General features: G+C 41.8%; 1 protein-coding gene across 5 annotated transcripts in view; it reads right to left on the reverse strand.

The window, feature by feature from the left end:
• Positions 1 to 7,152: 7,152 nt before the first annotated feature.
• The window catches only part of LOC306986600 (oxysterol-binding protein-related protein 3-like), a 122,649-nt gene continuing 114,616 nt past the window's right edge, over positions 7,153 to 15,185 (reverse strand). For all 5 annotated transcript variants that reach the window (XM_079589998.1, XM_079590000.1, XM_079589999.1 and 2 more), the window contains one exon: positions 7,153 to 10,039. In XM_079589998.1, coding sequence (XP_079446124.1) covers positions 9,928 to 10,039 — 112 coding nt within the window. In that variant the 3' untranslated portion in view covers positions 7,153 to 9,927. The remainder of the gene's footprint in view (positions 10,040 to 15,185) is intronic.

Here is a 15,185-nt window from a genome sequence, read left to right on the forward strand (position 1 = left end):
TACTGCTTTTTCTAATATCTTTGACAGAAAAGGCAGATTAGAGATCGGCCTGTAATTGACTAGTTTTGTAGGATCAAGTTGCTGTTTTTTAACAAGCGGTTTAATCATAGCTAGCTTAAAGGTTTTTGGTACGTATCCTAGAGACAAAGATGAATTAATGATATTAAGAAGAGGATCTATGACATCTGGAAGCATCTCTTTCAGCAGCTTAGTCGGTATAGGGTCTAACATACACGTTGTCGATTTAGATGATTTGACGAGTTTGCAAAATTCTTCCTCTCCTATAGCAATGAATGAATCAAATTTTCCCTCAGGGAGACTACAATGCTCTCGCTGATGTGATACTGTATTAGACGGTTGCATAGTTATAATTTTGTCCCTGATATTATCGATCTTATAAGTGAAGAAGTTCATAAAGTCATTACTGCTGTGTTTCTTGGAAGCTTCTGGGCTTGAAGCTTTCTTTTTCGTTAGTTTAGCCACTGTTTCAAATAAATACCTAGGATTATGTTTATTTTCTTCTAATAGGGTTGAAGAAAATGTTGCAGTGTTGACAGAACTGGGCTAATATGGTCATACTTCCTGGTTCTGGTAATAACTCGAGCTGCTGCGTTTTGAAATAGCTGTAGTTTGTTTATTAAGCGTGCAGGGCAACCACCCAGTAGAGCATTACAATAATCTAGCCTTGAGGTCATGAACGCATGAACTAATTGCCAAAAATCATTATGCCAAAAATCTTTAGGATATTAAGTAAAGATCATGTTCCATTAAGATATTTTGTACATTTCCTACCGTAAATATAAAAAACATTTATTTTTGTGAGTGAATGCAGCACAATCGCGAACAAATGGACAACTTTAAAGGTGATTTTCTCAATGTTTCGATTTTTTTGCACCCTCAGATTCCAGATTTTCAGATAGTTGGATTGTCCTATCCTAACAGACCATACATAAATGGAAAGCTTATTTATTGCAGCTTTCAGATGATGTATAAATCTCAATTTCAGAAAATTGACCCATGTGACTGATTTTTTGGTCCAGGGTCACATATGTGCTGTTTTATGGCATATACGATCAAACTTAATCCGCTTTGCAATGAAGAATAACAATGTATGCACTTTTTCCGGTATGCAGTGAAAAATAACACAGAATATGTCCTGTTGAATTGCATTACAAATGCGATCTAACTTAATCCTTTGTGGGGTGAAGAATATATCCTCATGAATCCTAATCATAAAATACAATGCAATGTTTTAAAGTTTTCCTTCATCTGCCATCAGTCTTTCAGCTCACCACCGGTGTCGCCAAACTGTTTTGTCTCCAAAATGTGCGTATGCATGCTCAGAGTTTACTTACAGGTGCACACATTCTATCATCAAGTTTGTTTTTACAGTAGGCTATTTACAAATGCTTAAACACGGCTGTAGGAGCCATATGATGGGAAAGTCATGTGACCAAATGATAATGGGATTGTCATTAATTAAGTGGGGTTAAAACACCTGTTGTTTGTGTGTGTTCGTATGGAAGAATGGGGGTGAGTACTGGAGCACATATTTTGTTGACCGTGCAAACCTGTACAAAATAAAAAATGCAAGTTTCAAGGATAAACACAGTTATACATACACAGTTAAAAAGGGACTCTTTGAATTGTTTTTGTTCAATGTGGATGCTGAAACACACTGAGAAGCAGAGAGCGAGAGAAAAATAATGTCTGGGTGTAGGAGAGTAATAGTTGAAGGAGAGGAGTAGTTGGGTAAGGACAAGGGAGAAGAAGAGTTAGGGAGAGAAGGAAGAATGTGTGCTGGACTGTGCACGGCTTATGTTTTTCCCCCTTACACATGTGGAACCTATGAAAGGTTACTTCTGCCATGGAAAATAAAATAAAAAAAAGGTAATTGTGACTCTCACAATTTTGACTTTCCACGCCTCTCAATTCCTAGTTTATATCTCACAATAATGAGCAAAAAAAAAAAAAAAAAGAGTCAGAATTGACAGATAAAAACTAAATTCCTTTTATACTTTTTTATTCTGTGGCGAAAAAAAAAAGCTTCCATAGTAACCAAAGTGTCACATCAGCACTCGAAGAGGAAGATGCGTGAAACAGGTCATCTTTAATCCACACAGGTTAAGTCCAACACAGAGTTAAACAATCCAACACAACCATACAAGACCAGACAAAGACATACAAACATAACTGAACTTAAAATAGTGAGAGGACGAGATGGTGCACAGCTGAAATTAATGAGTGTCCATGACAACAAACTAACTAAGGAAGAATGGTACGGATTAAAAGTCCATATGGTATGAGAGTGACACAAAGGCCATGTATGTTGTATTCGTTGTTGATCAATGGCAGCAATTTTGTGTTTTCATTTCAGTAAAAGCTTCAAAGCTTTTACTACAGTGATTCCAGTACCACTGTTCCATATACGCAGAATATGCGGTGTAGGGCTCTCTATGGGGCACCACCAACACCCCACCCCCAGAAAGAGAATTTAATTGAAGTTCTGCATAGGCAGGCCATTTGACCAGTAGCTGCCCTGAGCAATTCTGTTACTTTTACATGTTTTGTCTACTGTACATTCAATAAAAAAATGCCTTCACTTTTAGTTGGTATGTTGCCAAGAATGCACACATTCAACACTCAACCAAATATGTAGAATGGTATAATAGTAAAAGTAAACTGAATTATAAAAAACAATGGATTTCGCATTGTCTGCAGGTAGAACTGAAACATGACAAGTAATGCAGTTTTCATAATGCCATCATTTGTTAATATTTTGATGGTCATTGCGTTATGATTGACTATATGTTCATGTTGGATATACTAACTATCAAAACACAGCAAACCCAACTCAAAACTGAATCATTCTTTTTTGAATATTTTAACATTATCACTTGTTCTCTATGTAGAAAAAGGTTTTAGTGTCTTGAAATGTAGATTTTGTATTTAACAAAATGTGGTTTTGGCCAGAAAATTAACTATTTGGCTAATTATGTGATGTAGGTGTGCTGCTGTGTTAAGAGTTTAGAAAAAGTACTTTAAGTTTGGGTAAACACTTGTTAGCTATTGTAAAAAACTGAAATCTTTCTATTTTTCTATAAGTTTCCAACAGTAACTGATAAATAAATGCTTAAAACCATTATTTAATTATGATGCAATGGTAATCTAGTTTTATATAAATGGTTTACAAAAAAATGTGAAATGCTTGCGTTCCTGTAAAATTTGCACTAAAACGCCTAAAAAGGCATACAAAAAAAAAACTACTAATGTAACCTCGGTTCTCTCTAGAGAGAGGAATGAGTACTGCGTTGTCGTAGCAACGCATTGGGGAAATTCCTTTTCCATGAGAATACTGAAGCAAAAAATTATCCTTAATTTTGTATCAATGTAAAGCGCATTGCCACAGCATACAGACCTAGGCGAGACAGCTCGCGCGCCTATTGGCTGCTGTGCGGCAAATGCTTAAGCCAATGGAGCGAGCCCTAGAGTGACGTCACACCCAATGAGGGCGCGAAGCGTCACGTCCCGTCCCGCGTCACGTCCCGCCGAAACGGGCGTGGCTTAGGGCTATATATTCCGCTCACAGGCTTATGAACTCTGATTTTTAAAGCGAAACAACCAGAGCGCAGACACGGCAAGAAACGCAGTACTCGTTCCTCTCTCTAGAGAGAACCGAGGTTACGTTAGTAACCGAGTACGTTCTCTCACGAGAGATACTCTCGTACTGCGTTGTCGTAGCAACGCATTGGGGAACACCCTGTAAGACGCCGTGTATGCAGTGATTCGACACCATAGACCCAGAGCACTGAGCTGGGGTTCATACAGTACATAATCACCTATAGGACTCACAGAGAATCCTGAAAGAGGTGGGTTCTAACCACCATCTCTCACAAAATTGACTGCACATAGCAGATCAGCATAAATTGACTGCACTCAGCAGTACAGCATAACAATGCCATAAAACGGCGACTGAAATCTCAGTCTAATATAAACACGGTCATTTCAAACCGATAAAATCCTGGCCTGTAAGGCGGGCACCTCGAGGTTGTAAAACCTGATAAATGTAGACGGTGAGGCCCAGCCTGCTGCCATACAAATATCCTGTAAGGCAATCCCACTCGACCAAGCCCACGAAGAAGCCATACTTCTCGTGGAGTGCGCTCTAACACCCAAAGGGCACTGAATTCCTTTGGATGCGTACGCTAGAACTATTGCGTCTACTATCCATCTGGATAGACTCTGCTTCGAAGTGGCCAGTCCCTTGAGACGCCCACTAAACTAAACAAAAAGCTGCTCCGTCTGTCTAAAAGCAGACGAGCGCGACACGTAAGCTCTCAATGCCCTCACTGGGCAGAGAAAATTATCGTCCGTATTGTCCCCGGTGACCGGAAGGGCAGACAGGGAAATAACCGGAGATAAATAATAAATAAAATAATAACGGAGAGCGCGTGCAAGTCCCCAACGAGCTTCACTGAAGCGAGAGCCAGGAGAAACACCGTCTTGAGCGACAGGTGTTTCAAATCAATCTCCTGAAGAGGCTCAAAAGGAGGACCCTTCATGGCGTCCAGCACCGTAGAAAGGTCCCAAATGGGAACAGTGGGAGGTCTGGGTGGATTAAGTCTCCTAGCTCCTTTAAGGAACCGAATGACTAAATCGTTCCTTCCTATGGACTGGCCGTGAGCGGTTTCAGAAAAAGCCGCTACAGCCGCCACATATACTTTGAGCGTGGAAGGGGATCTCCCATTATCCAATAGCTCTTGTAAGAAGGACAAAACCTCTGTTACTCCGCAGTCTGGGGGTGACACGCCACGAGACGTGCACCAGCCAGAAAAAACAGACCATTTAGACGCATAGAGCCGTCGCGTAGACGGAGCTCTAGCCTGTGTGATCGTGTTCAGCACTCCCTGCGGGAGGTCAGCGGATACCCGTTGATGGCCCACACGTGAAGGGACCATAACTCCGGGTGAGGATGCCAAATCGAACCATTTGCTTGAGAAAGGAGATCCCTCCTCAGAGGCACTGGCCACGGGGCGGTGCTGGCTAACTGCATCACAGCTGGGAACCAGGGCTGATTCAACCACAGCGGTGCTATCAGCAGCACTGAGCATCCTTCCTCCCTGATCCTCTCCACCACTTGGGTCAGGAGGGAGACAGGGGGAAAAGCATACAGCGGGCGGCGCAGCCACTGATGAGCCAGCTCTTTGAGTAAAATTCCAGACAGTGAGCGTTTTCTGGAGACGCAAAGAGGTCTACTTCCGCTCTGCCGAATTTCTTCCACAACAGTTGCACTGTGTGTGGGTGTAACGACCATTCTCCTGCCAGAACGCGGTTCCTGGACAGTACATCTGGTCCAACATTCAGGTGTCCTGGCACGTGCGCCGCCCTTAATGAAAGGAGGTTGCAGCGCGCCCATACCAGAAGGCGTCTGGTCAGCCTGTATAATGACATATAAGAAAAGAAATATTCTGACTGGGGGATAGCGAACTCTTTTCCCAGTTTACTGTGAGACCGAGATTCTCGAGGTGACTCAGCAGCAGGGCTCTGTGCGCCACTATCTCTGAATGAGATTGGGCTAGGATGAGCCAATCGTCCAAATAATTCAGCACTCGAACATAGTTCAGCACCCTGCAGTTTGAGGGGAGCGAGTGCTGCGTCCATGCACTTCGTAAGACTTTTCCCCGGGCAGAAAATAGCCATCCAACCGGTTGTGGGCGGGCTGCTCGGGCGAAACCCACTCAAGGCCAAGGCTCGCCGTGGCTTGAGTGAGCACGCGGATGAGCTCCACCTCGATGCTCGCTCTCTTTCCTTTGGTCGCGGGAGCGGGGGGCGCGAGGTCCGCAGAGCTCGCCCAATCCTCGTTGCCGGACGCCAAGACAGAGCACGAGTCCTCATCCCTCAGCATGGCGTCGATCTCATCGATGTCGTCGACGGAAGCGGCGGCAATCTGCGGCCGCTGTCCGTCGGTGATCGAAGCTGAAGAAGCCGGAGAAATAGTTTGCGGGCGCACCGGCGAACATTGGCGGGTAGGGGATGGTTCAGGGTTCCGCTGTGCACGGCGCTTTTTACGGCGCGGCACAACAGCGGAAAACACGGGCTCCTGGAACGACGCCAGGCGAGTCCGCAGAGTCGCCAAAGGCAGAAGTTCACAGTGATGGCAGCCGCCATCCGCAAGAGCGATAGCCGCGTGTTGCTCACCCAGGCAGGAAGCGCATATAACATGACGGTCCCCGTCGCTGAGCGTTGCACGGCATGAGCCGCAAGAAGGCATCCTCGGAGAAGATGGCTTCCGGATACAAATAACACGTGTGAGTCGCGCCGGCGAACTCACACACACTCAAATGGAGGCAAAAGGATATAAGCGCCGGAACGCGCAGCTGGAAGGCGAAGAAGGCGGCGGTGCCAGCGGCTTCACGTCCTCTCCCGCTGAAGTGCTCTCTCGACGGCGCAGCTTCTCCTCGGATCAGCGAAGTAGGTGTTTCGCTGAAGGATAAAAAAAATCAGAGTTCATAAGCCTGTGAGCGGAATATATAACCCTAAGCCACGCCCGTTTCGGCGGGACGTGACGCGGGAGGGCGCGAAGCGCCCTCATTGGGTGTGACGTCACTCTAGGGCTCGCTCCATTGGCTTAAGCATTTGCCGCACAGCAGCCAATAGGCGCGCGAGCTGTCTCGCCTAGGTCTGTATGCTGTGGCAATGCGCTTTACATTGATAGAAAATTAAGGATAATTTTTTGCTTCAGTATTCTCGTGGAAAAGGATTTTCCCCAATGCGTTGCTACGACAACGCGGTACGAGAGTATCTCTCGTAAGAGAACTGGCACAGCCTGCTCGACTGTGTCCGCCGCAGGAGGATGACACCGCTCTTCTCAGCCGCTGTTTAAGTGGTCGGTGAAACAATCACCCTGAGATGGGTGACCGGAGATGGGTGGAGCTGCTCTCTCCCGGTGGAGGGCCGGGAAACTTATCTTTTGAGTCAAAATTCTGTTCCACTGGAGTCACAGTGGTACCCAAATAAAAAATAAAAAGCAGTTCCCTGCGTTCCACCTCGCTGCCCCACTGCGGGTATACCTACAGTCCCTGAAGACTGAAAAATTGACTGTTTAATGTTATTTTTTAGTATTATTTTTCTTTATTAATTTTCTTTATAATTTCATAATGTATTTTGTGAAGTCAGACTATGTTTGTACATGTGTGCTGAGCAGAGAGCTGCGTACAGTTCGTATGTTCTTTGCAAGGAGAATGAATGTTTCAACTGATGCAAATGTACCATTTGTATAACATTAATGTATACACTGAAGAAATAGTTTCTTAATGTGGATAGACCATGTGCATTAGGTAGACATTCCATCTTTAAACATAAGCAATATGTTTTTCTACCTTACAAGGAAGTTGTAAGTCTCTCTGTGATGTATAAAAGCTGAATCTTACTGTACCAACTCAGAGAAGCATTAAGGCATGATGATGGGGTGAGAGGAAGGAGGAAACATAGAGATTATGGGGTAAGGAAGGAGAAACCCAGGAACCATTTACATCTAGCATGATGGGGTGAGAAGATAGAATAATGGGGAATGGAGAAATCTAGAATGAAGACCTCCTCTCATGTAGCCTTATTCTTATTTGCCTGTGTTTCTCTCTGTCTGACACATGACACATGTTCAAATAAAAAATCTCTTGGCAAAATATCAGGTGTAGCTTCCGTGATTCAACAATTATGGGGGAAGCATGATTTTTCGAATCTACAGTCCCTCTGCTCCTGCTTGTACGGTCTCTGTGAGCCTGGGACCGATCACGGACCTGCGAGTTTTATATCGGAATTTCCACAAGCTACCTTTCAAAATGCTCACGCAGAGCGCATTTTCGAATGCATCCATCCCCGAGATTGGTTTGCAGCAATCGACCGTAGTATCGAGGACGCGTACTTTCATGTCCCGATTCTCCCTCGACACAGGCCGTTTCTGTGCTTTGCATTCGAGGGTCAAGCATATCCTGCCCTTCAGGCTGTCCCTGTCTCCCCATGTCTTCACGAAAGTCACGGAGGGGGCACTTGTTACCATGAGAGAACAGGACGTTCGCACCCTCAACTATCTCGACGACTGGCTCATACTAGCACACTCTTGAGATCAGTTTTGCGAACACAGGGACCTCGTGCTCAAGCACTTAAGCCAGTTGGGTCTTCGGGTCAACTGGGAAAAAAGCAAACTCTCCCTCGTGCAGATGATCGCTTTTCTCGGTATGGAGTTGGATTCGGTCGCACAGACAGCGCACCTCAGAGGAACGCGCTCAGTTGGTGCTGAACTGCTTGAACACGTTCAATGTCAGGACGGCGGTCCCACTTAAATATTTTCAGAGGCTCCTAGGGCATATGGCTGCAGCAGCGCTAACTCCGCTCGGGCTGCTCCATATGAGACTGCTTCAGCACTGGCTTCACGGTCCCGAGAAGGGCGTGGCACGGGGGGTATCTTGCGGGTCTACCTCTAGACCCGCAAGACCGTGTTTAAGATTGAGCTGGTCGCTCCAGTTGTGCCCCATGTGCTTCGTGCACGCTGGAAGGACAGGGAAGAGTTGTTTCCTTGTTGGCGCTCTGTGGAGCCGGCCCCTCAATGTTGAGGTGAGCGGCCGCTCGCTCACACACTTCCAGGTGGATGGACTGAAGCAAGGCCACGGGGGCGTTGGCCTGGGGAATGCCAGAAGGCAGGATGGCCTCCTTGTCCTATGAGACCCCGAAAAAACCCGCAACGTCGTCATCACCAGAGCTGGTTATCAGAGGCCTGTGACAGGCTGTTCCCGGGAGAAGCAGTAGATTTAGAGAGCGACATACCAGCAAAAACCTCAGTAAAATCCGTGGCGGGCAGCTGTGGAAAGGGAAACAGGTGAGATGCGAGAACGTGAGCGGCTCAGAAGCAAACATAGCTAAACTAGGTAGAAAAACAACTGTCACGCCTGGCAGAGGCTGATCTGGCGATTTGTCCTCCTGCAGACACGTAAGGTGAGCAGCAAGTCCAACCAAACTGTGAACGTGTAGAGATCGCGAGAAGCGAATGTCAACTGGAGAAAAGTAGCACATGCAGGCCTTACATGCCCTCGGGTAAGGGGGTGGGGCCTTACAAAGGCATTGGCTGGCGCTTCTGTCTGTCTTGCCAGACTTGGTGGAATTGGATGCTTCTGCAGAGGTTAGTGAAAGCGAACCCAATTACACTTTTCACCAAACTATTTTCAGTAGGTTTATTTGAAAAATCCAAGTAGAAACAGTTTCATTGTTAACTACATTGAGCAATTACAGAAACGGAAAGTATTTTATACAGAGAGATCGATCGACATTTTTCTATCAGACATATTTAAATCTATTAGTTAAAAAGCATAACTTACAGCTAACAGTATAGACATGCATTATTTAAACAAACAGGTCTATTGAAATAGAAAATGCAAAACATTCTGGATTAAATCACTATAGTTAGCTAAGATCAATACATTAATACATAATCAGTACATCTCTACATCTTCCTTAAGTGTAAAATCCCAAAATCCATTACTGTCTGGGAAGAATTAATCATACCATGTATATCAGGCATTAGACCTTGTTTAAAAAAAAAAAATTTTTTCAGACTTATTTAAAAAAGCAAGAAAGAAATATATAACACATTACACATAACATGGAGAATATTATTGATTGACACAATCCTATTTTTAAATCATCAGTAAAAAGGAGGAATGTATGGCTTGAGGAATATCATACTTTAGATTAAAAGGCACCAAAACTCCATTCCTACATTGCCTTTGAACAAAGTCTTTGTCTTGTACTAAAATTCACAAGTGTTACATAAAATATAATTATATACATACATTAAACTTAATGATATGCCAAAATTAATGAGTTTTGTTAACAGAATACTGGGAGGACAAAAATCGCAGGACTTCACCAATATCATTAACACCACAATTCCAGATTTCCAGTGCTGGCAAATCCTGGATTTTCTCGAATCTTCCAGTAAGTGCCATTTGTCACCCATACCTCTCTTCCAGCGTGATCTAGGGTTTTTCTGATGAAAGAGAAATATTTGTACATTCTTTTCATTATGGCATTTACAATTACACCTGAATGTATTTAGTTGATGAATCACCTGTGTTGATTCATTCTGAATATGCCACTACTTCTATTTTATAATTTGACTTTAAGTGTCTCTTACGCAGTGATGTTTGTTTGATGAATTTTTGCCACAACAATTTGGTGTCAGAATAGTGGGATTCCTTGGACGATGCCTCCTGGACCTGAGATCGGACGGTGTTTGGCCACCTGGACTGAGTAAGTTCCAGCTCTACCTCGTAAACTTAAGAGAGAGAGGCCGGCCGATGTCAGAGCCCGGGAGAGTCGACCACTGGGATCTAAAGAACCCGCGTGTGGCATGAAACAGCGTCTCTGGTAAGGGTCATTTAAATTCGGTTTAATTGGGGGAAAGAGTGAAATTGAACCATATTGGCTGAGAACCGTTTCTGTGGTACGTAATCTGAAATTAAGTGAGATCTACGTACAGATCAAGATATTTCAAACAGATATGAGGAAAATAATCTGAAATTAATTGAGGTCTGTGACAGAAAAAGATATTTCAAGCAGATAAATAATCTGGAATTAATTGAGAACTGTGACAGACCAAGACATTTCACACAGATAGGTACCTGAAAATTCATTGTTCCACCACGGAGCGAATTATTTTTGGGGGCTGAAGCTAATTAGGGGGAACCAATTGTAACAGATTTTTTGGTGAACCATAATTAGGAGGGCACTAATTGTGCAACTCGACCGGTTTGGGTTAAAAGAAAAAATCGGATTTGTTTCGGAGACGTCTGACAAATCAAGAGAACGCCCGCAAAAGAGAAATCCACAGAGAACAGAGAAACAGCCAGTATGGGGATGTCTCAGAGCAAGATTATGAAATATGATACACCGGTGTACTACTACCAAATGAGATAAAAAAAAGTGTGCAAGCTTGCGAAATTTGGTACACCAGTGTTTTGTCAAATGAGATAAAAATTAAGGGCAGAAATGTATGATATTGAGCACCACAAGATTAAAGATGGTGCGGGAATCAGTTGAACAGAGCAGTGAGAAACAAAAGATTAAAGATGGTGCGGGAATCAGTTGAACAGAGCAGTGGGAAACAGAAGTTGTTGTGTCTGCGTTCAACGTGTGTAAAAGTGTGAAAAGACAATGAGTTGTTGGCTTGAAGCAGATAAAAGAGAACAGAGTTGATGTAGAATGTATTGCCATATAGTAAGATTGAATATAACTGATAAAAGGGTTTTTATTTTTCATCCATTAGATGGATGCATGACATTAGATGTCAGAAGATTTTTTTTTGTAACAAAAGTTGAAGTAGCAAGCAGCAATAAGGCTGTCTTTGTGAAGGTTTGAGATTTGAGTAATATGATATTTTGGTTTCTGTAAAAACAGTAGAGATAAGTGGGACAGAGACAGTAACGATAATACTTGTTGAATCTGCAGACTAACCATTTTGAGAAGAAAACAACTGTAGAAAATGTATGTTATGAAAATAACATTTCTGATAAAATGTATGGAACTATTTATGAACGCCGGTTAAGTCAGATTAAGAAATGGTATGAAAAGTGAGGTTCAGATTAAAAATAATAATAATAAGGTATTGAGTATGATTAACATGATATAAAGAAAATGAATGTTTCATTAAGCAAAATGGGGAACAATTCTATATTTTAGTGGTAAAATAAAGAGTGAAATTGTTTATTTTTGGTTTGACAACCATTATCTTTTGAACCTAAAGACTCCAGCTCTGCTGGGAGTACAGCAACAGCGCATGCTTATTCAGCCCGGCTTCCGGATGTTAAATGTGTTGTTGATGATAATACCGAATTAGAGAGATGTAAAGACAGATTTTGGAATTCAATAATGTAAAATGTCGGATATTTTGTTGATATTAAGTCATTGAAGAAAAAGACATTGTCTGTTTTATAAAGGAAATTATGGGTCGGGGATAATTTTCCCTGGACAAGTGTTAAAGTTAAACAGAAACTTTGTTAAAACAATTTATGCATTTCCGTGCAGAAAATGAATGGTCTGCCAATAATAATGATGAAGATTATGATTTGGCTAGTGTGATTGAATCCGCCACTGGTGGACTGTAAGAGGAACAGAGAACTGCTTATCAGCTCTGTTTACATTCCTGATTGGGACACACGGCTTCAAGGGTGCGCAGTAAGTTGGAGCTGTTTGAAAGCTCACCGTGATCGAACTATAGGCAAGGGGACAGAGAGTGTTTTAATTGTGGTCAGCTGTGTTTAGCAGTAACTGTAAATGCCCACTCAGAAAGGTGGAAAAGAAGGTTGATGGAATGTGAAAGTGACGTGTATTAATGTGGGTTTGAAAGTAGAACAGTATTTGAATGACGATATTAAAGTTTTCGTCTGAGAAAGAACTAAGAATGTGAATGCAGGGCTAAGGAAAGTGAAAAGAATGTGCAAGTAAATGAAAGAGAAAAGAAAGTTGGTAGATGGAAGTCGTAAGTAGATTGAAAGAGAAAAGAAAGTTGAAAGATTTAAGTCGTAAGGAAATCCTTTTAAAAGGAAAAGGAACTAAAGTACCAGTAGATCTGGATTACAGATAAGCAAAAATATTTTTAAAAATACTGGTAACTAAAAAAGATGATTGGCTTTTAATGAAACGCTAAAAAAAAAAAAAAAAGGTTTTGGAAGATCTTAATTGCAGATTGTAATTGAGAAGCTGACAACTAAAATTGAGATGTTATAGTGAAACGTTATTGAGAAATAGAATAACTATTTGTATTTAAGATCAAATAAGCAGAAGCAGTAGGCCTAGCACTGGGTTTTAGAGTTACTAAATGTAAAAATGTGTAGAAAGGGATCTATTTAAACAAACAGCTTGGTAGTGTTGACCATGAAGGAGCTAGAAGCTGATGTTTTGGTTTCAGAAGATAAGCTTGGGACTTGACTGAAACTGCCAGTGTGACAGTCCCAATATGAGTGGAATTTGTAATGTCTAAATTCCCTGATGTAGAGCAAAAGACAACTATAAAATTATTTTTTAATATTGAAAACGTATGTAATTTCTGGCAAAGGTGCCTTAAGCTGGGCTAGAGTTAAAAGATAAAGTAGATAAAGTTGAGAATGTTTAGTATGAGAGACAGTGTACCACTCCTGAAGGCCTCAGAGTCTCTCTCTCATTCAATGTCAGAAGGCTGTTATTAGCATGTCGTGACAATAAGCTATTTATAGAAAAGCACAGTGTTTCAGTTGAAAATTATAGACACATATGTTAAAGGAAATCATTGCCATACAGAGGGCAATTTGTAATTAAATATTTTAGATTGTAAACTGAATGACTTTAAAGAAGTCTTTAAGATAATAATGTAGACCTGAATTGAGAAGACATTTTTGTACTTGTTATTTTAGGACCAGTAACGTCTTTGTCTGATCTTAGCCTTCACCATGACACAGGACCTATGACCATGGCATAGATGTACACTGAATAAACGGATGTGAATAACGTTCACTGAGATTTTGTTGATTCGGACAGGTCTAACAGATTTGAGTGATTAAATACTGTTGTTATTAACCTGTCTCCCTTAACACTATTAGGCAGTCCAGATGGAGGTGACTCTTGAATGTGCCTTTCCTAAGCTCCAGAAAAAAAAACAGCTGAGTTCTGTTGAAGAAACTGATTGTGTGATGGGAATGAGCGGGTCACCAGTGGGAGTGGCTACTCAAGGACGAATAGATCTTCCTGGCCAGGGGACTATTTAACGCAGGGGGTCACAAACACGGACATCTCCGGATGGAGGTGTTATGTGAGAAAGGTATGAGAGTTGAGCGCTGATTACTGGAGGCCACTGGGGTCAGCAGACCAATGAGAGGTGAGATGCGTTGTGAGGAATCGCGACGGTCTGACCCAAGAGAATGTGAGTTCCTCTCTATATCACTCACCAGAGGAAAAAACCCCGCAATTCACTGTATGGCTTGTTTTCAATTGTGACAAGTCTGATGGAAATTATAGATAAAAAGCTAATGGAAAATGTGCTTTCAAGAGTCAGCTGAGACCATGAGGTGATTGTCATTATTTGTTGGGGAGACAGTAACAAAACTTATTAATTTATATTTGGTTGCCTTATGGGCAAGGAAAATTATAGAAGTGTTGATTTTGAACTAATATGTCTATAAGATGGTTTTAACTCCTGAAGGTTAGACATGGTGGTGACTAAAGATTAAGACAGTTTTCATAACAAAGGTTAGGTGAATTGAGAATTTATACAAGTATTCAAACTAAAGATAACCTCAGAAATGCTCATAGCATAATGTATTTTAGATTGTTGTAATGGTTCTAATTTGAGTTAAAGATTTGTATATTAACATTTGTGAACTATTAAGGGTTCTATGATTAATTAAGTTTCAGTCTTAGGAGGCTGTTGAAAAGATTATTTGTGTATAGTGAGAGAGACTGCTTGAGGGATTGGTACTCTGTCTGTCTTTCTGTTATCAGGCCTGGTAAGGCAAGCTTAAACAAAATAATGATAATGAACCAAAACAACCCAGCTGACTTTTCTAAAGACAAAATAATGAACATTTGAAACGGTTTAAGAGGCCATGTAAAATGATATAAAAGCTGCAGGAAAATGTGAAGATTAAATCTTATTTAAAACTTAGAGATAATTTTAGAGTTAATATAAAAAAAAGCGAACATTGGAAATGAGCAGTTAGCATATGTGTGTCTAGCATGAGTGTGTGTGATGGGGGCAGCACTTTATGTCTTGTAGGTGTTAGTTTAGGGCAGCTATTCCGCCTGAATAGTGTGTATATTGTGTCTTTAACCTCTGGAGAGTGTTTTATCATTACAGATGGGTTAAGGCAAGTGACAAATTTTAAAGAAGGCAAATGCTGAGTGAATCTGATGAGAAGATGATAGAGAACATGGGACGAGCTTTAAGTTGATTGGTCATCAAGATCTGTCCGGTAGTAATTACTTTTGTCATTTATGATGTGGATTTGAATTCTTTCTGGATCGGTTTATGTAAATTGGAATTGTGGAGTTGTAGATCGCCATCCATCGAGGGTTGAAATAAAAGAAGATGTTACGGCAACAACAAAGTGAGACTTGAATTGATGTCAGGTCGCACACAGTATGTAAGTATACAGAATTATAAA

The sequence above is a fragment of the Phoxinus phoxinus genome, assembly GCF_949152265.1.
Source record: "Phoxinus phoxinus genome assembly, chromosome: 19".
NCBI classification, from domain to species: domain Eukaryota; kingdom Metazoa; phylum Chordata; class Actinopteri; order Cypriniformes; family Leuciscidae; genus Phoxinus; species Phoxinus phoxinus.